The sequence below is a fragment of the Acanthopagrus latus genome, chromosome 11, assembly GCF_904848185.1.
Source record: "Acanthopagrus latus isolate v.2019 chromosome 11, fAcaLat1.1, whole genome shotgun sequence".
Taxonomy (NCBI): domain Eukaryota; kingdom Metazoa; phylum Chordata; class Actinopteri; order Spariformes; family Sparidae; genus Acanthopagrus; species Acanthopagrus latus.
The window spans coordinates 13,733,239-13,757,536 of NC_051049.1; the positions used below are offsets into that span (position 1 = coordinate 13,733,239).

Genomic DNA, 24,298 nt, shown 5'->3' on the forward strand with positions numbered 1-24,298 from the left:
AACCTGGATGACTCGACGAAAATAAAGAAACTGATGGGATATCAGCATTGGACTATGTACAAATTAAAATGACTTTCAAAAGGAGCATTAATAACAAGCAGCAGAGGGCAGCCATCACTGTTGCATCATCTATACCTTCATACCAAGGTTTTAGACACACAAAAAAAATCTCACATAGTACTTTAGTCACTCAACAGCCAGCGGCTGAGTTTTGGCCATTGCATAGTAAAAGTGCTTCAATAAAGTCAACCAAGACAGGCAAAAATTATGCCTCGTCATTTATGCAAGAGGGTTCAACTCTCCAAGACAAGCACAGTGCAGGTCTGCTAACATCAGCTGTGGGTGCTGCAGAGGACCTGGCTCTCAGGCTATCCAACACAGTATAGTCTTTGTCATTGACAGAAAAGCAGCAAATCTGTGCAAGAAGAAGCTGGAACCAAAGCAAAACAATTCATTATCAAAATAGCTGGCAGTTAGTTTTCTTTTCATCAACTGATCAACTGTGAGTCAGAAATTGTATTGCAATATTGGTCATGGCCACAGGAATAACTGACTTCACGAATTGAATATTCTCTGACCAGAAAACTTCACTGTATTTTACTAAATATGATGTGAAGTTGTGAATTAGCTTATGTGAGTAAGCGAAAACATTATATTACAAATTACTTTAGACATCTAATGAAGTGTAAGGGAAGATCGCCATTATCCCTCAGCAGTTAGGTTCAAAATAATTGGTTAGATAAGAGCATCTATGTGCATTCATTGCTCACTGCGACAAACTGTCATACTGTACAATCAGTTCTCCCATGCTTAATCAATGCCTGATTTTCTAAATTTCACAATTTGACATGATAGTCAAGTCAGGTCAGAAGCTCAAAAAACAAATAAGTTAAGTCTCAAAGTCTCAAAAGGCTTCGACTGTTTGGGTCCTAACTGACAGAAATATTGGTTTGTGCATATCTGTCCTCCAGTCTGCCATATAAGTTGGATTGTATCGAGTGAATTGATTGTAAAGCCAGATGAGTCTATGAGTTGTGCTTATCAATGGACCCCATTAAAGACTTGTCACCCCTGGGGAATTTCTTTGACCATGTAAGTCATTGTCAGCAGACAGCAGTCTGACTAATCAATGAGCGCTTAATTGCATCTGGTGCACGGTCCAAAGGTGCAGTAAAACAATATGCCTGCACTGTCAGTGTCATCCTTTGTAGAGACAGATGGCACTTTAGTCAGCGACATTGTGAGGATGCACTCACAAAAGAATGTGGGACTTAGCTGGAAATGTCAACAGTTGGAGTGTGTGACGAAATAAATGTGACAAGACAAGATAAGAATGTCATTTGGATTTCACTCTAAAAAAACAATTAGGCTTCTCTTATCACTTTCATGAATCTCTGGCTCTTGACACAATACACAACAATAGGCCAAGACTTAATGTTTACAGATTAACAAAATCTTCTATTCTCTACCATGGGTTTGCATTGTCCTAAGTAGCATAAAAAGATGATCTCAACAAGTAAAACTCTATTTGCATATGGGGTTTAATGAACATTTGCATATTGCTCTTTACACAGTCAACTAAAGCCATCAGCAAGGTTTGCAATGATGTCTTAGGAAAATAGTCATAATGTTGAAGTTATACTGTACAAAACACAGTTGGGGTCATCATTAGACTGTATGTCATTTTTAAGCAGATCCAGGAAAAGGCTTTTAATGGTTTCAAATAACTCGGTGTCAGAGGACCTGTTGGCTGAGACACCTACTGTATGTAAATCTGTAGGCCATCACTGACTTGATCAGCATAGGGCTGACAACAAAGTGAATTAAGCCTCATCTAAATGTAAATGAGGTTTTATACCTTTGGCAAACAGCTTACATAACCAATGTCTATTCTAATAAACCAATTAGATTTTATTCTGTGCTATACTAGCACAATGAAATAAAATAAATACAATAAAATAAAATCTGTGCTTTATGAGAACATACATGGGATGCAGATTGCTGTAGACCGAAGAAAGAAAAAGGGCGCACAAAATCTTGCTGAGTTATAGGACTGCATACATCTCAAATTAAAACATCTGCTTGAAATACCATGTTTCGGCCATTCACTCTGGTATGAGAGGAGTAAAAGAGACATGGGCTGTCACAAAAGACCATTCCAATAGCTTGGAGAAATAAACATGCCTCTATAACATTCAGTACATGTGGCAGGAGGTTATACGCCAGTCTCCAATTTCCTTCCTGTCATTGGTATCACAGATATCAGCCTGAATGTATGAGAAACAGCAGCTCATTTTAGAAGCCTTACTGATACTTACTTACTGTACTTCCAGTATATTATGCATGTTGTCTTATCATGTGTAAATAAGAGCACCAGTCTGCTGTAACAACAATATTGCATAGTCGTGGTTAGACGGACCTGGAAATATTAATTTAAAGTTCAAGTTTTTATCAACTACATCAATGTTCATAAATTATTAAGAAAAAAAAATATCCAAATGTAAAACACCTCATTTTAGTCCAATACATAAGGCAAGTGAGGTTGTTCACATTTTTGTTTATCTAGTATTGAAATCTGCTTTTTATGTTGTAAAATGTAAGTTAAACATATTGCAAATATTTTCATTACGATTACCGGTAACTCAGTATGGTGCGCATACAGTACATGTGAGTACTAAGTACTAAGGAATGAGCGATGAACAATTTAATATTCAATGACTCTATGATAAGTAGATGCACAGGAGAAAAACGGTACATTATGGTAAGGTAAGGTAAGGTAATCATCTGGTGAATGAGGGACCACTCAACAACTTTGGGGAGAATATAAAGAATAACTAATGATTAAGTAATTAGTAATTAATTAATACTTATGAACAAGTAGATAATGATTACTTTTTTTACTAGGCAACAGATTGGTAGATACTTTGTTAATACTAATTAATACTTAATTAATCGTTAATAATTAGCTCTCAAGTATGTTTTAATTCAATTACACTTTATTCATGAGCTGTGAAGTGTTAACAATATCCTTAAAGGATAATACAATCATTCAGTATGCTTTACAAAAGTAGTGTATTTAATCATATTTAACATGATGACGGTGACTAAGGGTACAGAGTGGAGTGCTTCCAATGAATTGTCTGCATTTTTTAAAGGGGCTCTGTAGAACTGTGGTGTTGTTCTGGAAGCTATAGTTTGTCTTAGCAGACTTAATTTCTGAACTAACGTTAGCTACTTTCTGTTAGGCGAATATAGAGAGAGCAGGAGACGAGGCACTTGAGAACAATAAAGTCAAATCCTTTGGATTGTTGGGGAAAATCCCACCTGAGTCTTTCCCAAAGAAATCCAAAATCCAGCAGCATTAAAAAAAAGAAAGAAATTGTCCACAGGCTTGTATATGAAACTGAGAGAGATGGAAGGATCTTATTTCAAGTTAAATCATGTTACAATCTGCTTACATGTGGCCAATAAAATTATTAATATAGGTACTTGCTGCTAATTGTTAAATAGATATGTTCCTGCTCTACTAATTGAAGGATAAAAAACACCAACTTTTTAACACCATTTTTAAAAGCAACAGTTGTTAAGAAAGAATAACTTCAGTGAACCAAATTGCAATAATTGGAAAACTATCACAGTAAACAGTAAAGATAATAAATGCTAATCACAAGCCAAACACATATATACACTGTGATACTGTCAAAGAACTATTACAAACTAATATTGAGGCTCACTTTAAAGTAGGGCGGACTAAAATCTGTGATGCTTAAATGCAACAGCAAAAGGGCATTAATTTGACATTAGCTGGCAAATATCAATTTGTTCCCCATTCTAACTTTAGTAATGCATTTACTGGAAAGAGATTAATATCAATTCCATAAATCATTCAGGAGATACATCCGGAGCCAGAGACACTGGTATGTTAGCTGATCTCAGTGTGGGAGCTCAGCACCCATTAATCAATGTCTGAGCTCCTCTCGCCATGTCATCTGGGAAAAAAGGCAAATTTATAAAAAGCACAATCACCACACTGATATCTCAGCACAATCCTTTTAATATAATGTGTTTAGATCTTTACATACCACTACGATATACTGTGCATGCACTCACCTTCACATGGCTTTTATATATGGTGTATAAAACCGTGGATAAGGTCCCATGCTTCCTCATTTATTTTTTCAGACCCAAACAAGATTACTTTGCAAAGAAAACTTGCCCACATGTTATCAGCTGATCACTAACTTTCTGAAAACTGAGTGGGTCAGAGACAACATAATAGCAAAAACGTACTTTGAAAAATAGCACTGACACTGACACCGGGCATCAGGATATAACAGGGTGAAGTTAAAGCTCATCTCAAAGAAATGGGCTTGTCTGTTGAAATACAAAAACTGAGTGCCATCCGAACGTAATCTCCCCACACAGATTCATACAAAAAGAGACCCACTGATTTACTCTACCTTCTCCTGTGTTTGAGTATGCACCTGCGTCTGGGTCTAACCAACTGACCTTGTCATAGGTGAGAAAGTTATCAATTTTCCTGCCATTTGGCTGTCAGTAAAAATTGCAAACAAAGGCCATTAACAAATGACACTGGAGCATATTAACTTCATCATACCATATGCCTAGATCTCACAAAAGAGTAACAGGTCGAGCACCTTTTCATGTACACTTATTTCTCTTTTTAGCCACACTGGAGGTGTGCTTGAGTGAAGAAATGGCAAAGTCGAGTGGTTGGTAGTTACTGAAGCTATAATGCACAAAATGCCTTCATGAAAATTTCCAGAGAAACCATAAAAAAGGCAATAAATGTGACTATTAAATATGACTATACAGTATACTGCATAATGCATACTGTATGCACATATGTGTATCTGTATATATTCATTTAACCATGACTAAATGAACACCATCATTATATAGCGCACATGCAGTTGCTGTACAAACGTACACATGCAGTGTAGGCTTTAAGCATACTTGTGAACAAGCATAAAGTAGCATAATCTGGGATTTGATTAGGTCATCGTACAGGGAGTTTATAGAGAAAGATGTTCCTCTCAAGTCCCTGCTCTGACATGAAGTAATTCACACATTAATAAAGATTTTAAGATGTAAGGACTTGTCTATAAATCTTCAATATAAATTGTCCCTGATAATATGGTTGCCAAGATATGTCATGGTCTTGATAGGGCTCTAAAATCCACATATTCGCAGTTGGTCGATGTAGCAAATGCCTCAGACAATTCAAAAGGCCCCCCTAAGGACGGGCATTGGAAATTAGCTAAGGCTATAAATGCTATGATGCTTGGGTGTTGGATTGTTGTACAACCCACATGATTCATATCTGTCCCTATCAAATAAACCATATACAATACAATACAATACAATACAATACAATCACATAATGTATGCTGAAGATGCCTACTGTTTTAGTAGCCATATTCTGTAATAGCTGGATAGTCTTATCGGCTTTACAGTAGATTCAGTAAAAACCTGCTTCAAGTGTTCATCTGTAATTATTGTTTTCTGCCATTAAAGCTAAGGCACGCTGTAAATAAAGCTATCATTATGAACAAATGTTAATTAAGTTAGCAGTTCTGATGGCTGAACATGTAAAGCATGCCAAAGATAACTAACCTGAGAAATCTCTAATTCCAAGTGATTACTTGGTTATTCTGAGATTATATACAGTAAATATGCCACATCTAAACATCTAATGAACAGAGATTGTGGACTAGAACATACAGATTGATAAGGTTGGACAAATACGAACGGTGATGCAAAGATTTGAAACTTTAAAAAAAAAAAAAGACCTAGATGTCGACATTAGTTTGAATAGGCAGCAAACGCAATGCGGCTTGAATGCATGTGCTGTGGTCAAATTTATTTGATCTCCCTGTAATGAGAATTCTAGCCACAGTTATTTCAACAAAGTAGAGCTGTTCAATGGAAAATTCAGGGTGAAGTATGTGATATTAAAAAAATTCCAGTTTAGCTGGAGTTTGTCAAGAGTTACTGGCCAGGCCAGGATTCTAGTTCAGTGCAGTTTCTGAAATATAACATAGAACAAACAGATGCTTCAAAGCAGTGTAACAATCAAAAGTAAGGGTAATGTGGGAAATAACTATGTGTCTCACTGAAGGAACAGTGAGGGTAACAGCCTTGTTTTACTTGGAAGGAACATGGGCATGGAAACGTTTTTTGTTCTATTAACAGTTGGGTCATTTACAGTATTTCACACATGTCATTATATATGTTGTATAGCAAACAGACTAAAATGTTTTTTGTATCAAATAACTCAATGTTTGTCCAGTACATATTGGCCAGTGTTTGCATTATCAGGTTTATTTTCGGGGTTTTAAAACTGCACAAATAATTATGGATCACTTTTGTTCTCCCTTTATTTTTCTGACATGCTGCTTTTCAAGTTTGATACTCACCACTTTCAAAACAGGCATCAAACACCAGATGTCCTTTCCGTAGAGCTCCTGAGTAACCTGGTGGGCTCACCATCAGCTTGTTCACATTCCCCACCAAGGCATCCTCTCCTCCAGTTTCACTGCCTAGAGAACAGGTGTAATATGATGGAATAAAAATGTGTCTAATTTCATTCAAAAGTTTAAAAATCTCTTGCATAAGCTACTTCTAACTTAATTTCAAAGGATGCAAGCCATTAGCCCTGTAGATATTCCATAAATGAGTCACTCAGACAAAATTTCACCATCCTAGATTGTTCATCTTAACTCAAAACACATGCAGCCATTCGGGACCTTACGCCAGCACTAAAATAGTTGCAAAGTATTTCATAGTTATATGTAGCTCCTTAGACATGGTGATGGAAACAACACTACTGATCTGCAGTGCGAAATGAGACTCCACAAATTAAAAGAAAAGCTTATTAAGGTTGAAAGAAATCTTTTTGTATGATTTTTTTGTGGCATAAATCATATTTGCACCGATCAGCATAGTCCTGCTCATAATATGTGGATTTGTTGACTGTTTTTGCATAGCTAAAAGTAAAAGCTGTTACTTTATTTAATTTTGTTTAACTCTTTATAGTTATAGTTATTAATCAAATGCTTTGTGTGAACAGGTCAGCTCATTTCAACATGGTTAAAAAAAAACTGTACAGTCTTTCTGATTGTTGTGTTAAAAGGTGTTAAAAGGTGATCTAGTTTTGGAAGTTAAATCTCAGTTACATTTGGGAAATTAATAGGTAATAATACAAACTCAGAAATACATATATTTTATGACTTATTAAAGAAGCTGTCCTCAGAGGGAAAAAGGTCCCCAACAGTGTTTGAAGCAAGAAAATTGGCTGATTGGAAGGGTATGCACAGTAAAACAGCATCTGTTGTCCTCTGATAACTGATTTTTTTTTTCTTTCTTCTGAAAGAGCTTCTTCAGTCTCAAATGTCAATGAATGAAGACTTTTCTCATCTGATTAAAATGCCCTCCCAAAAACTACACAGTGTTGTGGATACATTTGAATGTATTTGCATTGTAAGATAGAATTAAAGAAAAAAAATAGTGAGTTTGTAGAATGTTCTTTTATCTTATTTGGTCACTTTACAATATATTAAGCATCAACTGTCCACATTCACTGTAATAATTCTGTGGCAATATACAAACAATGCAGTGACAGCAAAGAAAATGAGCACGCTGAATGACAAGCAACGTTTTTACATTTTTAGAGTGCCTGCTCCACTGTAACTGAAGCAGAGGGTTAGGGCTAACCCTAACCCTAACCCCCTAATCATAGTTCTAACTAAATTTATAAAAATATACAATAATATTTTTCCAACCAATCAGCAACTCGAACGTTAATTGTTTTAAAAGCACGATGGACATCAAACCACAGAAAATATCACAAAGTCAGTTGCTGCCTCGTATAAGTCCTTGTATTTACCAGTCAATTAATTACTGGTGCCAATATGTGTTGTGTATTCATCAACGCAGCGGTGCTGTTGGCATTTGTTCGCGGATTGCTATGACTTTAACTGAGGTGAGTAGCGGAAAAAGAACAAATATTTCACGTAAGGACGGTTAGCTAATTAGCTACACAGCAGCAGCCGTTCAGTGGAGGAGCTGCCCCTCTCTAATCTGGGGGAAACAGCTAGCTAGCAGCACATACCCCTAGCCAACACCTGCACTACTTCTCGTGGTTAACGTTAACAATGCCAGCAATTCCCCCAAGCCCTTCCGTGGAGAACACTGCCCGCTCACGGTAAGTTATATTGTCAGCTAACGTACGTAGCGGCGAAGCTAGCTCATAACAACCTGCAGACATGACTCTTGTTTACATCCCTACACCTGTTAGCTAGAAGGTTAGCATTCCTGACGTTAGCGTCAATACAAAGACACGCAGCAAGCCCGAAACATGCAGCTATTGTTCGGCAGACAATGGAGCATTGTTCGCTTCGTTCGCTTGTAGAGCAACGAAGGGGGGGGGGGGGGACAGGTAAGGCTCGTATTTACACACCAGTCTCGACGTCCCTAACAGTGCTCTCCTCCATCTTCCTCTCCATTCTGCTACAGTGGAGCCGACGCTCTCTGTGGGTTGCCACGGCAACGGAGAAGGAGGAAGCGGGAGAGGCGCCGTCATCACCTCCATCAGCACGCCGCTGCAGGCGTACAAGGCAGCAACTCACATGTGCAGTGGGATGCAGGTAAGCTGAGCCAAGTGTATGCACTAGAATACCAGCATAGCAGCAGGTGTTGATATTGATCCGATATTGATGAGTTCTGCACTTGGATGTGAGTGATCACGGCATGAAATGTACCAAAGAAACAACTCAGAAGTGTTTATCAAAGTCATTTATTGCTATTTCCTGGTCTCAATCTGTCTGTGTGACTTAGAGAAAACTTCAAAATACTGCTTTGATTTTGGTGTGTGCCTGAAAAGCCACATTTGCAAACATTTCCAAAAAAAGTACTGAATTTTAATAATCAAGTATAATGAGGAGGGAAATGTGTGTACCAGTTTAAAAAGCTAACATCCTTTTGACATTGACATTCGGCAGGCAACACTAAACTAGAAATGACTCCCATTACGCGCCCTGTAAACTGTAATCAGTATATTGTACACACCGACGTTTTATAGCAGCCATACCTGCATTTTTAATGGTATTTTCGGAGAAAAAAGCCAATCATTGCAGGCAGCAGCCAGGGATTCTGAATTATCCTGCAGATTGATTAAAGCTGGAGGTTTTCTAGACAATTGGAGCATAGATGTCATCAAGGCCAATCAAGCCCGGCCCTATTCCTTTCCCATTACAAAGGCTGCACCTGATTAAGTACATCAAATGAGCAGCCGCACAACTCCTGGAGCAAGAGGCACACAGGCTGCTGCTAATTTTCAGGTTATAAGCTGTGTGTAACAGGACCAAATGAATAAGACCAGGGAGAGGGCAATGATTTTTCTCTCTGTGTGTGATCTGTATTTGATGGCAAGCATCAACAGGCCGCTGAGTAGATAGGTCGGGCTGATTATTTCTCAGATGACAGGAAGAGAATACAGAGCTGCTGTGTAATATTTCGTTAAAATTGAAAATTGAATAGCTGTCCTCCATGCTATGTCATTGCTTTAACACTATGCCAATTAAAGAGCTCTATGGTGGTACAATCATTCATTTTCAAGAGGGAGATTGAAATGGAATTATGGGGCATGAGAAGAATGAATTAGATACGCTACATGTTTCCCTTGTTTCTCAGCTCTTATCAAATAGAGAGACTGCACAGGAATAGCTGAATTTACCCCAAGATCCTGGCTTGTGTCTGACACAACTCGAGATAGTGTTTGGAACCGGATCTTTTGGCTGAAACTCACACTTGGTTGTTGGCTTGTGACAGAATTGAGTACAAGTATTTTTCATGAAACATTGTATTTTTACAGATGCAACTAAAAATACATAACGTGACAAAAGTCTCTATCTTAAACTGTGATCTTGCCGATAGGTTAAAGGTTCGAAAGGTTCCAGTGTGTACGATTTAGTGACATCTAGCGGTAAGCTTGCAGATTGCAATCAGCCGAACACCCCCCGTCTCACCCTTCCCTATAGCTGCTGCTATAAATGCGCAAAAGGCTCTCTCTCTCTCAAGCAAGCATTTGTTGTTTTATGTGCTACTGTAAAAACATGGCAGTGCAACATGGTGGAAGAGGATCCACTCCCCCTGTACATATACAAAGCTCATAGAGAGGTGAAGTCACGCTTCTTCTGGTGGACATCATGCAACCTTTTTTCGGAAAAAGAGTAGTTGGATGGAGTACAGACAAAGTCATTTTGATCCTGCTTGAATTGTGCCATGGACCACACATAAGATGTTTGTGAATTTAAAGGATCCTTTTTCAAGACAATAAAGTCACTGTTTGTCATAAAGATAGTAAAATATCATCAGTTTTTTGTGAAAGTGCTCAGCAGCTGTATTGTTCCACTCAACATACGTTACCAGCACCAACATGGACACAGTCTGAGTACAGAAAAAGTACGAACAAAGGTAGAAATCACAATAGAAGTGGTTATATTGATGACTCCAATTGTGTGAAAGAGTAGTTCATCAATTCTGCGAATAGTTCTGTTCCTCTAATATGCAGGACCAGTTCTACGGTGTTTAAGTTACGGTGTTTGACCATTCAACGAGGTGACGTCACTAACACAACTCTTGGCTGTGTAGTCTTTAAAACTGTGTATTTTCACAGTCTTTTAAATGGACAAACATTCTGTGTGTAATTCCTGGCACAGTTCAAGCGGGATCAATTTTTTATTTGTATTTCTCCATTCACTACCATACTTTTCTTTGTGAGAAAATGAGGTCGCATGAAGGGACTTGAAGGGACGTGACATCAGCTCTCTATTCTAGGGCAATGAAAGCACATTAATTTTTAGTGTCGGATTATTATTCACAAATGTAAGCACAATATTGTGTATCATATTTCATTTTGGTCCTTGAATCTGAATTAAAGGAGGTGACATTTTCAAATAAAATACACATATCACTAAATCTGCTAAATACAAATTATTAGATGTAATTTATTACATGCACTGTGTTAAAAATGACATGGTGTCCTATAATGGAATATGAGGTGAAATGCCAGATTTGTGTTTGTGATGCCTTGATGATAAAATGTATAGGAGCTCGTTACTGCAAAGCAGTGAGCAGCATGAAGTCCTTTCTTTCTCGATGGCTTTCCTTTGCCTTCAAAGCTTCATATTCTATATATTGGTGTGTCCTCCTTTAAAACATGTCTGAAGAAGGAGAGAAAATAGTAACACTTTCAACAATAACCCCCTCATGGTTCCACTCTACATGAATGCAGTATGCTTCTCGTCATGATGTTGGCAGAGTGCAGCGATGATTTAATGAACACATCCATCACCGGAAAACAGAATAACATGAAAGAGAGGGAAAGTACACACCCTGGTCTCTTAAATCTTAATTGTCTCTCAGGAGAGTGTATTTTTACATGCTAATCAAGACATTTTTGACCTCTCATGATTTCTGAATGTATGAATGTCCTTCACACGTAGACATCCCTGTCACTGGTTCATACACAATTTACAGTAACATTAAGAGTTTGTGGCTATTTTAAGCTCAAGTGACTAGTGACTGGAGGACACAGCGCACCATCCCAATCCCATGCAGAACGTAGAAGAGCCCCCCTTGGGGAAACAGTAGCTTTGGTGCAGCAAAGGTATTTTAAAGCCAAGCTTTTCACTCTCACTGAACGTTACTTCTTCCTCTAAACTGTAAAATGATCAAACAAGTCAGCGCTTGTAGCTCACTACCATAACTGAAAGGAGGGGAAAAAAAGACATGTTTATGTTTCCAGCCTGAAGCTTAATGTGTGTTTTTGTGTGTGGCGCTGAGGGAGTGAATCTGTGTTTTTGTGTCTGTGCTTCAGCAGGTACAGGGAAACCCTTTTTACTATGGCCAGCTGAGGACTTCAACACATATAGTCCATCATCAATGAAGGAGGAAGTCATGCAAAAATCAAAACACAAGTGGCAGCGAGTTGGCGACGGGTGGTTGTGAGAGGCAGGGTGAGGGGTTTTGGGGGGGGGTTGCAGAGACCAGCCGGCAGTACACAGAGAATCACTATGGTGACAGCAATCAGGGGGCTCAGGGGAGTGAGGCTTGGTCAGAGAGGAAGGCTTGAGAGGCAGCTGACTGAGGAATCAGCCCTCACTCTGGATGATTCAACTGACAGCTCCCCCCGCGGGCTCTGCCGGACCAGCCGTCCCCAGAGACCGCGGGCTTTACAGAACAGGGATGTGGCTAGCAGCCCTCTTCTAAAGGAAAAAAAAAATAACGAATTGAAGCCAAGACAGTACAACAGTGCCATAACACAGAGATTTCGTTGATAATCTTAGAAATCCAGCTGATGATGAAAATGTAAAGAGAAAATGTGATAATTTAAAACATGCAACCATATGTTACCAGCCACATCCATGTGTGAGTGTCTCGACATATTTTTTTGTTTAGCTGTTTTGCATAAACCGTTAAAATTAACAGTCTGCTAACACTTCCTCTGCTTCGTACCTTGCTGTTACCCCTTTATCATCCACTGATCGTCACCCTCTTCTCTCTCTTTATCTGTCACTTCCTCTGTCTCTCTTTCCCTCTTTCTCCCTCCCTCTCAGCTACGCTGGACAGCGTCCACCTAAACAGATGGTCCAGTGTCAATAGGCTGCTATTAACTGGCCGCTCTCCCCACTCTGATCCAAGACAGCAAAAAGCACATTCAAAGCACTGGGAATAAATCCTTTGCCACGCCAAATAAGGCCCCACTAAGATTAGCATTAGTGTAGACGATGCTGATACCGATCATTCTGTCTGCATCATTTTTATAGAGTGTTTTCTTTTCCGTTATTTTCTCCAAACCCTAAGGCTAACATTTCACAAACAATTTGCCTTTCTGACATACTCTAGAGGCAGCTACAGTACACAGTGTGAGTCATACTCTGAAATCTCTCAGGTGTTATCGACTGAAACCAAGAATGTAGTGAATCATATCCTTGGCACAAGTCTCCCTAATCTTTTTTCCCCCCCTTGTTTATTTGTTCCGTAGTTGGGATCTCCTGCCATGCCTGTGACTGGCTGCTTCGTCATCTCTGTGCCACACCCTGCTGAGGGAAAAGGACAACCACCTGACCTTGATGCTCACATCAGCCCAGCCCTCACGCTTTCCCTCGGCTGCCTATTACTAAGAGGTACCATTCATTTCCACTCCCTTGAGGTCTCTTGAGAGTGTACAGCTTTTATTTAATTCCATTACGTTATGTGTACCTGTCACAAAAAAAACACCTCCAAGGAAGTGCTGAATTATTTCCTCCCAAAAAGTCTACCATAGTCCTTTTCCTCACCTGAATCCTCAACTTGTTTTCATGGGAGCCTTAATTAGATAACAGGACCAAACAATATTAGCCTTCGCACCTTTAACGGATCCAGTTGTCCCTGTTTGATGTGGACAGAGAGTGAGAGCTACCACGAGTGCTTCGACGCGCTTCACATGAAAAGAGGAGAAGGGAAGAAAATGTAAAAGATAGGAGTGGCACGGAGAGGAAGGGATGTGGCGGCGGTGGTGTCGCTGTTGCTAGAACAGTCTTCCCACCTTGTGGTAGCACGACGAACTGTAGCTGCATCAATGCGTGAGCAATGGGGGAGAGAGAGCGAGAGAGAGAGAGAGAGAGAGAGTGATGCAGAGAGAGATGGAGTGAGAGAGATAGAGCGAGAGAGGGAGGGAGAGCAAAGGAGAGAGCCAGAGGGAGTGATACAGAGAGAGAGAGAGCAAAAGGGAGGGGAGTTTAAACTAAGTGCTATGTTGTGGGACAGGCTAATCTGCTAGCGAGCAGTGTGAGGATCGGAGCGTATTGTGTGAGCCAGTGTGCGGGGGACAGATAAGGGAGCCAGCCAGCCCGCCAGCCCGACCCACCGACTGCCTGACTGCCTGTTTTAATGTGCTGACTCTGGGGAGATTTAAAAAAAAAAAAAAAAAAAAAAACAGCATATTGACTCCTTAGACGTGTGCGGAGACCCTGGGTACAAACGCCACCACTACAGCCACAGCCAGCAGAGGTGCATCAGCAAGACAAAACAGAGCGCCGAAAAAATCACAACTCCAAAAATCTGAAAATTAAAGAGGATTTTTTCTTTTTTATCCCCCCTCTTTTTTTTCCGATTGATTTAATTTTTTCTTTCTTTCTTTTTTTTTTTGTGTTTTTTTTTTTCCGGGGACTGACTCCCAACCGTAACCACGAGAAAGAAAAGGGGGAGCAAAGAACTGAAGAGAATCTGAAAATAAAAAGGACTGAGCGACAAAAAAGCACCGATATCTGAACATGTTCGAAATAAGCCGAACACTCAACGCCGCTTTGTTGAGCAATGAGGTAAAGAGATTTGGATTTCCTTCTTTCCTCCACACCTCACCTGTGTTTGTCTGCTGCCAACCATTCTGTCATGTGTGTTCCTGTGTGTCCGTGCATGTGCGTGTCTGTGCACTTCTGTGTGCTCATAGCCAGGAGACAGAAGGGGTTGATTAATAACAGCAGCTATTATATTTCCTGGGTATGATAGTCTGTACGGAGAAAAAGGGACTGCTACGCTTCTCACATTCACCCTGGTTTGTAATATTAAATGGAGAGCTAGTGCCTAGACTTTATATTCCCCTATTGTAACACCAAGGTAGCTATCAAACCCATCCAACACAGGCTTGCTTGTGAAATTGCCCACCTGGGGCTAAAATTGTATGTGTGCCTTCATGTGCACGTACAGTACATCTGTAAGTCTGAGTGTGTATATGCCTGTATGCGTGTGTGTGTGTGTGTGTGTGTGTGTGTGTGTGTGTGTGTGTTTACACATGAATTTGTGTGAGAGCAAAGTGTTCTGTAATCCCCCTCTACCTCCTCTTTCTTCATGTGTTTCCCCCCTCCCTCCCGCCCCCCTCCTAACCCCCCACTCCCTCTTCTGTCCTTTACCATTCTCACTGTCCTTCCTACCTGCTGTTATCTGTTCTCCTTCCCTTCTCTCACACCCGCTTCCCTCTTTCTCTTTTTTCCTCACTATCTCTTTCTCTCTCTCTCTCTCTCTCTCCTCCCCTCTCCCCCTGTGCCTGTGCGTGAGTGTGTGTGTTCTGTGAGCAGCATCTCAAGATGATGGCGAGGTACGGGCAGCTCTCGGGACTAGCAGCCAGTGGCGTGGGCTCCGTCCCCGAGACGCGCTCGCCGCTATTTCCCAGGGATCTCCCGTCATCGCCAGCCCAGATGGGCTACAGGTCACCCCTGGTAAGAGGATAGACAGACCAATATATCTCCATCTCTTTAATGAACACAGGCAGACATAATGGCAAGAAAAGAAATGGGGGTGGGGGGGTGGAAGTGGAGATTGGTAGTACTTGAATCTGTGTGTGAGAGTGTGTGTTTGTGAGGAAAAGAGCAAAAGGGCAGAAAGAGAGCAAATCAATTGTTGGATTCTGCCTGTATCCCCAATGGATAGTATTAGTAAATATTTACATTGTTATGTTTGTTCAATTACGGACGCCTACTCTGTCTTTAGCCTCTGCCAGTCAGACTGTTATCAAGGGAATTTGAGGTGTTTGTGTGTGCATGCATGTGTGAGTGTTTGTTGTGTGGGTAATATATTTTGTTTGTTGCATTTTGTGAATTCTGTCAGCGTCTGTAGTGTCAGCGTTCAATGTTTGTATGTGCGCCTCGATGAATTAACTTTCATAGTGACTGAATAAATTGGAATTAGCAGCAGCACACCTATTGTCCTACCATTTTGAACTTCATATAAAATCCCTGCGAAAGAAAGATAATTTTCTCAACACACTAAGGAGATGTACTGTGCAGTTATTTAAGATGACAGATTTCCAATGACGTTTGATCGTAACTATCAATCCAATTCAATTCCAATAAACATCTGACAGGTCACATTAAGAGAGGAAGCAGGCATGCCGTAGACAGATTGGTTGTTTTTGCACTGGAGACAACATTACTCTGCCATTTACATAGAAAAGATTACTTCAAGGGGAAGTGAATGAGAGAGAAAAAGGGGCATGAGAAAACCCTGAGCGTTTAGGCAAAAGCGTTGTAAGAAAATCCCTGACTCGCCGCATTAAAGCGACATGAAGCTGTGGGTGTCTAATCCGCTGTGGGCTCTTCATTGGTTCGGCTCCCCTTCAAACTGGCTCAGATCCACACCCCAGAGCCTCCCGGAAGCCTTCATAACCCACTGTCATGCTGCTGACTGTACCCAGGGGTTTCCGTCAACTGTATGCAAATGCACGGGCGAGGATAAGCGGTGAAATACGTCCGTTAGGAGTTGGGCTTCAAAAATGTTTTTCAGTTTTTCTTTTTGCTTTGAATTCTTACACGAGTTCAAAGACGCCTGTCCAGTGTTTTGTTGTTATTATACAGCGGCGCACAAAAATTGCTGTGTTTTCCACTGCCCGCTTAGACTCACAAGTGTTATCTGCTGTTTGCATAAAGCTGCTGGACCATAAATTATTTGTTGAAACTAGTGGAACTAATTAGCTGAATTTATTCTAGAAATATAATTGACGTGTTAACATATTTTGATGCACGTTATTAGATGGAATAACAGAATTTCGGGGCAATTATTTAATCAGCAAGATGACCAAAAAAAAGGACGGGAAGCAAATGAATTCAAAACATTGATAGTAATAACGGAGTGACTATGAGGTCCATGTCATATGTAGTTACATTTCTGGTTCAGTGGTTTGGCAGTGGTTGAATTTTGTGATTTTTGCGCATTTGTCATTAATGTGTTGCTGGTGATGAGGCATATTTCTTTGTGTGTGTGGGTGTGTGTATGCGTTTGAAAATGTGTCTATATGTGTGCGTGTGCATGATTACCCTGGTTGAAAAAGACCATCGTTATAGTGATTAATGGTGCCTTCATTAAGCACAGCAAGATCATTTGCATACATTAGATAAATGTGCTGGAAGATTCTAGTGGCTTTGGTGTGTAAAGCTTTAAAGGCAGCATCGCATTTTTCACGTACGCTGATTAGACGGAAATATAATTCTAAACCGGCTTCATATGAAGAAAGTGAAGAAAATTTATTGTTTTTAGATAACGGTTTATCTATTAACCACTCTGTTTTAAACAATTACCTTTCAAAATAAAACACTACAGTGTATTTTCATTTAACGCACCACTGCTTTAAAAATATTAAGAACAAATGGTTTAATGGTTTTCACAGTAAACACCTGCAGCAGAGTTTACCATCACTTCCTCTGGCAATAGTGTGTGTTCAGTTTGTTAAGGGCATTAGTGTGTGTGTGGGTTCGTGCCACATGCATGTCTGTTTGTGTCCGTGCAGTCGTGAATCTTCAAAGGTGTGAGTCAATGTGTTTAAAAGAGCATCAAAGAATTAAATCCTGAGCCCATCAGAACCCAGACACACGAAGGATTGATTCAGCATGTGATTAATCACATTTAGACTGATATTCCTCTGTTTAAAATGAGCATTCACATTATTACTCTACAGCGTTCGGATGACCAGTCGAGTCACTTTTAACAAAGCAAATCAAATGTGAGAAAAAAAAACAAAAACAAAAAAAGCATGTGAGCAAAAACTGAATTGCAAATGATTCCGTATTTCAGTCACTGGGATCTAATTTTCAAAAGCCCACATCTAAAAACCTGCAGTGCGCCGTGCTTCAGAGCTGAATGCTGTTAATTTGTAGAAAGCTCCACTGATTACCCACTGCAGGCAGCTGCCGTTCTCTATGTGACACTAGGCTTTGTTTGACAACTCCAATCTTTTCTGTTTCAACATTTAAAAAAAAAAAAAAGAAAAAAAAAAAAAAAACGAGGGTTGCATTTCAGACCCCGCCTGAAGAGGTTCATCATCGCCACAACAACAAACAGGCAGAGGAGGATGAAGGAGCTAGGGGGGCTACATGGGAAACGTGTGTAGCCACGGTACATCAGCAGCCAGGAGATAGTTAGAGGTCATCTCTATTTCATAACAATGATTAGCTCCTTCCATCTGCCGCTTGCTGCACGTCCCCTTTCCTTGATTGCAGTGTTCTCTATATCCAGGAAATTAGTTCATTTGTGCTCGACAACCCTGCCGAACGATGGCACAGAGGGAAAAAAGATGCTCATAGTGAGAGAAAGAGAGAGATGGAGATATGTGCGTCAACAAATACAATCTTGCCTCAGGTGCAATGGTTTTGATGAATGCAGGAATGACAAAAATGAATTTTGTATTTTACTAACATGCAGCATTAAGTGATAAAAAGATTTTTTTTTAAAAATGTGCAAACAAGATGTGCCAAAATGTATCCTTTATATGATCTTATCATTTTCCATTAACTGCGATTACAGCAGCACATAGCATGCTGTGATGTCGCATCGTGTTCAGTAAAGCTTTTTAGCTATAGGGTAGTAGAAAAAAAGACGTGCTAGTCTGCCATGTCCTCCCCATAGCATAATATCAGAGAGGAGCAAGTAATGGCCCGCATCGTGTCATAGAATTTACATGCAACATTGTTTGTGTGTGTGTGTGTGTGTGTGTGTGTGCGTGTGCCTCATGTCATGTTTGCACTTGATATGAGCACATGTGGTGTGTCAGTTACGGGGAACACAGAGAAGCTGAGAGACACTGCGAGGGGGTTCTGAAGGGTTCAGATTCGTTGGAAGAGGGTGTCTGTGTGTGTGTCTGTGTGTGTGTGTCTGTGTGTGTGTGTGTGTGTGTGTGTGTGTGTGTGTGTGTGTGCTGGCTACCAGTGCTGCAGGGAGGGCCTAGAGATCAGCAGCTGAGCCTGTGTCCCGCTGGGAGCCATCACTGCAGAATGGAGCAGGTGTCTGCAGGCTCATACACACACACATACACACTCACACACTGTAAGGCTAAGTGAACTCACTGAATTCTGTCTCTTTTCCTCTATCACACTTTTGTTTGTTTTTTTGTCCACACCTAACCTGGCAATATAGTGTGTCCGCAGGGTACCTTTTAGTGTGTGTTTCATCTTAAATCACCATGTTCTTGATCATCACCTACATTTCATGGACATGGAAGAAAAAGCTGGAAATGTGGATGTGATCCATAAACAATAGTCTAACATCAGAAAAAGCCACTGCAGCAACACGAGCGCCCACGCCCAAGGAAAGGTGACCTTTCTGCGTTCAGGTACTTTGGCCTGGAAGTAATGACCTGTAATTTTACCAAGAGAACGGCAGTGGCGAGGACCTGGGTTTCTGAGCCCTCAGTGCACTGTTGAACGTGTCTAGTAACAAAATGATCATGTCACTTTAACAAACACAAACACTGCGTAATTATTACAGAGGTGGGCGAAGAGCACAACCCATAATCCAAACGTAAACAAAAGGGTCGCCCCCTCTACCAAGAAACCACAGCAGAAGATTTGAACCTGCTATTATTCCCACACTGATCGACAGCTCTTTTAATACACGGATTAACACAACTGAATCTGAGCCGTTCACATTTTCTGATAAATGCTGCAATAAAACAGCTGGATGTTTTCAATTATAATCTGGTGAGGAGAAAAAAAAACAAATGCAGGTTTCTTTCAATTCACATGGAAAAAAGCACAATAATTATGTGCAAAAAAATACAAACAAGGACCTTGAGGTAATAAAAATAGGAAAAAATAGAAAAAACACAATCGTGTTAGCGTCATCCATAATGCAAAAGCATGCATGCGCACACAATTGTCACAGTTTATGTGGCAGCGGATTATATATCAGTGGTGGGCCTGTGAATTCTTCCTGAGATTCACCTCAAGTCAGTGGCTACATTTGTGCAGGTCAATAGATTGAATAAACAAAATAATCTGACTTCCTGTTGTTCATTTTTATTCTTTAATTAAAAAAAAAAGACTGCTCTTTTTGCTCCGTGGAGGAAAGCATTTAATTTCAGAGACAAATGTGTTGCCTCTCTCGGACAATGTTTCCACATCCAGTTGCGGTTATTTCATTCCACTTAAGAGGATAAATAAAGAGAGAATAATGAAACAGACAAGGCTGGAGAGAAAGTGCTATTGTGTTTTCAGATTTGGTGAGTTCCTCGTAATTCTTTTTTTTTTTTTTTTTTTACAATGGAGCAACAGAAAAGTATTGGGCTAAATCTAATGTCGTATTAGGTTGACATAGTACGTTCCATGCTTTAACCAGCAGCCTGAGGTATGCATTGGATCGTGCAGATTTAGTGAATTAATTATAAAACCGACAGTGATATTGAATTGTACTGTAGATATGTCAGCCTTATAAATTTTGATAAAAAGAGGTATTAGCCAGTGCGAGGCCTTTACTGACCCGCCTGATAATCTTGGTCAGATAGCTTCAGCTCAGTCATCTCGTTCACAAAAGACACACGCGCACATATCTTCTGACGAAAAGAACAGTAAAACCGTCTCCTTTCAGAAGAATGACATTTATAGATTAGACCCCCAATTTGAGATATTACGCAGAACAGTCGCCCATTTTGTAGGTGAGGACTCCGGTCATTTTAAGAGCAGCGATGTGAGGAAATGTGCTTTATCGTTGTCAGCTCAGCGCCTGTTGATGCTGGGCTGACAAACGCTTGCTGATACTTGAGTGATTGTCTGCGGCGAGGATCCTGGCATGTTGATGAACAACACTTTTTTTTGGGGGGGGGGGTATCCTCTCAGAATTGATAGTTTCGAAGCCGATGCCTTTTTATTGATTCGCTAATTGCCGGGGATGAGGCAAAGTATCTGCTGTCACCATGAATAAATGATGTACGGCTGACCTGTGCATTAGTGCCGGGGAGGAGTGACCATTCGACTTACAGTAGCTATTAGCCGGGAGGCCTTTGTATACTGTCTGTGTAGAAAAAAAAGTCGTTTTAAACGTGTGATAGATTTTTTTTTTTAATTGATTAGCTTAAGTAAGGAGGCTGTTGATGAAAGAAGGGCTATATCAAGATAAGATATCGGAAATTGATGAAAATGCGACAGTTATTTTTGTCCAAGGGGAGGCTGGCAGTAAATGGTTCCTCTACATGGGGGTATGCAACAGCATCATCATTATCTGCTCACCCTTTACTCCCTTTAATAATAAATGAATCCTAACAGCAGGTTCAGCGTGGAGTCTTGAGCTGTACATTAGAGACTGTAAAGTGAGCTAATTTATAAGACTTCTGTGGGAGGAATAATGTCATTAACCTCTCTGTTTGTGTTGTTGTTTTCAAAGTTGAAAATTATTTTCTAGAGATGTTTGCTAAAGGATTTCTTCTTCTCAATCAGCTCAATGTTTTTTCAAATAATTGAAACATGTCTTTAAGCATGTAGGCATTTTAACTGAAGCCCCGTGGAGTTTTTTCTTGTCGTGCATTGCCCACTCTCTTTTTCCTCAAGCATGAGAAAGGGCGGTTAAGCATGAAGTGACATTTGGAGAGCTGGATTCGTGCAGCTCGGGCATGTTTTTGGTCCACTGTACCGTAGGCCAGCCCTGTGAAACACCCTGGATCCGTCTCATTTCCAAAAGGTTATTCCTCATCAAAAGCCGTAGCGTAGCAGCCGTTTACGGAGATCTGATAGTGTGTGTGGGTTTTTTGATGAGGCTTTAAACGTCATTAAAGATGGCAGGTGGTGTTTCAGAGACTCGCATTTTTTTCCACCTGAGGTCTGCGTCGGAGGTTCTGCAAAGGAAGAAAAATATTTCTGCAGGGAGAAACATGACTGTAGACACGACTGAAATAAATAATGGAAATAATAAGGTCTGAAAGGGAGTAGCAGTCGAAAGAATCTCAAGTGGGAAGCCCTTTGGTTTGCTTTGTGTGTGTGTGTGTCTGTGTGTGTGTGTGGGTGCTCGGGGGGTGTGATTAAAACCTCCACCAGATGGACCACAGCAGTCGCCCTGTGAGCATGGATGTACCCCGACCGGGATCAAATGCAAAAAAAGGGCTGCCATCCCCACCGCCCCCAAAGCCCACTGCTATACCCCGGGATCCACTGACCCACCACACTGCAGCACGCCCACCGCTTAATTTCACACACACACACACACACACACACACACACACACACACACGCACACACACACACACACACAGGACCTCAAGGACAGGAAAACATAAAACCCCTTTCCCAGTCCTGCTCATCACGCCCATCATCTTTGAGACTCTCCGAACATTAACAATTAGATGACATTTACCATACATCAATGACAATAAACAGTGCGGCTAAACTTCATGATCAGTGTGTGAGCTGCTGGCCTGTCGAAGTTGAATGTCACCCCAAGCTGCGGACCACTCTGTTGTCCAAATGGACACTAATCCACCAGAGTCCTGTTGAGAATACTCTCGCAGTGCCAGAACACATGCCAGACTCAACAGCCAACGCATAGCTAAGCCTCTCTGGGCACCTCCACAAACCTCTCATTTGTGTTAGGCTGGAGCCCGAAAGACCCGTCATTATCTCTTCTATTAAAATAAAGAAAATCATCAACTCAGGATTAAAAGAAATGAGCGAAATAAGATCATATATTCTAGTCTACCTCACATTTTTTCAATTTTTTTTATTTACAGCGTGAATCGATGGTGTTTTCTTGAATTTCTCAAAACACAGATAAAGGCAGTAATCTCAGTATCATTTCGAATTAAATCTACAAAAGAGGGCTCTGTGTATACACTGCACAGTGTATTCACTCCCTGTTTCTCAGATATAGACAGAGCGTGTGCTGCCTGAGCTTCCCAACAGTCCCCTGTCACATCTCTGCAGTGTGCAAAGCTCCAGCCATACCAAACAGCTTTGAGTTAAAGTGGAAGAAAGTGGCTGTGACAAATGCAGCACAGCCTTGTTCCGGGATCAGCATAAAGAATTCATTTCTGATCTGAGGAGTCTCTACCAGGGAGAGTGACACAGGCAGGGGTTAAGCTGACTGTGTATCATGCCCAGTGACACAGAGGGAAAAGGATGTAGGAGGAAAGCTTTAACTAGATTAGTTAAATTTGACCAAAATATGTCGATTTAATACAGTTTGTGTTAAGAAACGTGCCATTTAGAGACTTCACTTTCCCTCCGTGGAGTCTAGCGTTTTTCTAGATTGGCAGGGTCAAGTTGGATTTAGTTGTTAGTTTTTCCAAGAGAGATTCTCAACGCTGAACTCAAAGCACAGAGCTGTAATTACTCTGTAACGTTACATTATCACTCCGATGTCAACATGATTTCACCCCTTTTAGTGAGTTTGGTGGCCGGATATCTCAAAAATATGTAAATGAATGTCCGCTGCTTTGAAATAATGAGCAAATCATTAGATTTTGTTGACTAAATTTAGGATTTGAGGCGGAGTTTACGACAAACTAAAGGACATATTTTCAGGGCCTAGATGATTTGAAGCTAATAAAATGTGAGAGAAATGCTGGAACGAACTGCTATTTTCCTGTTGATTAATTGAGGTTGTTTGTTCTATAAAATGTCAGGAAATGGTGGGAAATGTCAATCAGTGTTTCTCGAAGCTCTAGAAGACGTCCATAAATGTCTTGTTTTGTCCCTCAACTCAGAGATATCCAGATTACTATCATAGAGGGGTAAAGAAAGCAGAAAATATTCACATTTAAACTGACTAATCAATTATAAAAATGGTTGGCGACTGGTTGAACAGTTGGCAACTAAGCAATGAATCGATTAATAGTTGCAGCTACGTCTGTAGGCAATAATTTCTGCTCTCTAGATGAATTTTAAGACTCTCTGTTGGCAAGACTTTGACTTGCTGAATCAAGATTTTCTTCCCAGCGTTCGCAGACTTTCTTCTTATCCGCAGTCATTTATTATTTCACCGACTGGCTGTGAACTTGACTGTCCTCCCAAGATAATTTAACATCATTTGCTTTGAATAAGGAGCTGTTGTGGTGATTCTGCTCCTCCCGCTAAAGGACATCAGCTTCCTTTTTTTTTTTTTTTTTTTTTTTCGAGCAGCTTTTGTGGCAGAACTGCTCCCAACTGCTCCCCTCAATTACTAAATTGTCAGAGCACTGCGGCACAGAGCTCCCTGTTTTCTGAAGACAAAGAATAGAGGTGATTTGATTGAACGCACCACAGCAATGCAGGTTTACTGTGTGCCTCTGACCATGAAATGACCAAAAAAGAAATCAGTATCCACGCCGCCTGCGCCATTGATTTATGAAAATAGAGCCCCTGGTATTAACACCGAGAACAAACAGCAAAAATCAACTGAATCCAAACTGCCCTGTCGTTGTCCGGATACAGCCGCATTGTGTTAATAGCTGTCTGGTGGCTGAGCGCTGCTGAGTTTGTCGCTGGGCAGGGAGACAAGCAAGTTG

At 40.6% G+C, this 24,298-nt stretch overlaps 2 protein-coding genes across 10 annotated transcripts in view; one reads left to right on the forward strand and one right to left on the reverse strand.

The window, feature by feature from the left end:
• The window catches only part of agbl4 (ATP/GTP binding protein-like 4), a 279,730-nt gene extending 271,092 nt beyond the window's left edge, over positions 1 to 8,638 (reverse strand). For all 6 annotated transcript variants that reach the window (XR_005077889.1, XR_005077890.1, XR_005077891.1 and 3 more), the window contains exons 1-2: positions 8,483 to 8,638; positions 6,441 to 6,563 (exon numbers count right to left, since the gene is read on the reverse strand). Coding sequence is in view for 3 of the 6 variants with exons in the window: in XM_037115638.1 (XP_036971533.1) it covers positions 6,441 to 6,563; positions 8,483 to 8,528 (169 nt within the window). In the remaining 3 variants the exon portion in view is untranslated. The remainder of the gene's footprint in view (positions 1 to 6,440; positions 6,564 to 8,482) is intronic.
• Positions 7,851 to 24,298, forward strand: part of elavl4 (ELAV like neuron-specific RNA binding protein 4) — an 84,549-nt gene continuing 68,101 nt past the window's right edge. The window contains exons 1-6 of one of the 4 annotated variants that reach the window (XM_037115629.1): positions 7,851 to 8,005; positions 8,539 to 8,669; positions 11,903 to 12,041; positions 13,070 to 13,211; positions 14,264 to 14,387; positions 15,141 to 15,281. In XM_037115629.1, the coding sequence (XP_036971524.1) occupies positions 14,340 to 14,387; positions 15,141 to 15,281 (189 nt within the window). In that variant the 5' untranslated portion in view covers positions 7,851 to 8,005; positions 8,539 to 8,669; positions 11,903 to 12,041; positions 13,070 to 13,211; positions 14,264 to 14,339. Of the gene's footprint in view, positions 8,006 to 8,038; positions 8,228 to 8,538; positions 8,670 to 11,902; positions 12,042 to 13,069; positions 13,212 to 14,263; positions 14,388 to 15,140; positions 15,282 to 24,298 lie in introns of those variants that run through there. The other 3 variants (XM_037115631.1, XM_037115630.1, XM_037115636.1) reach the window with 3 other exon arrangements.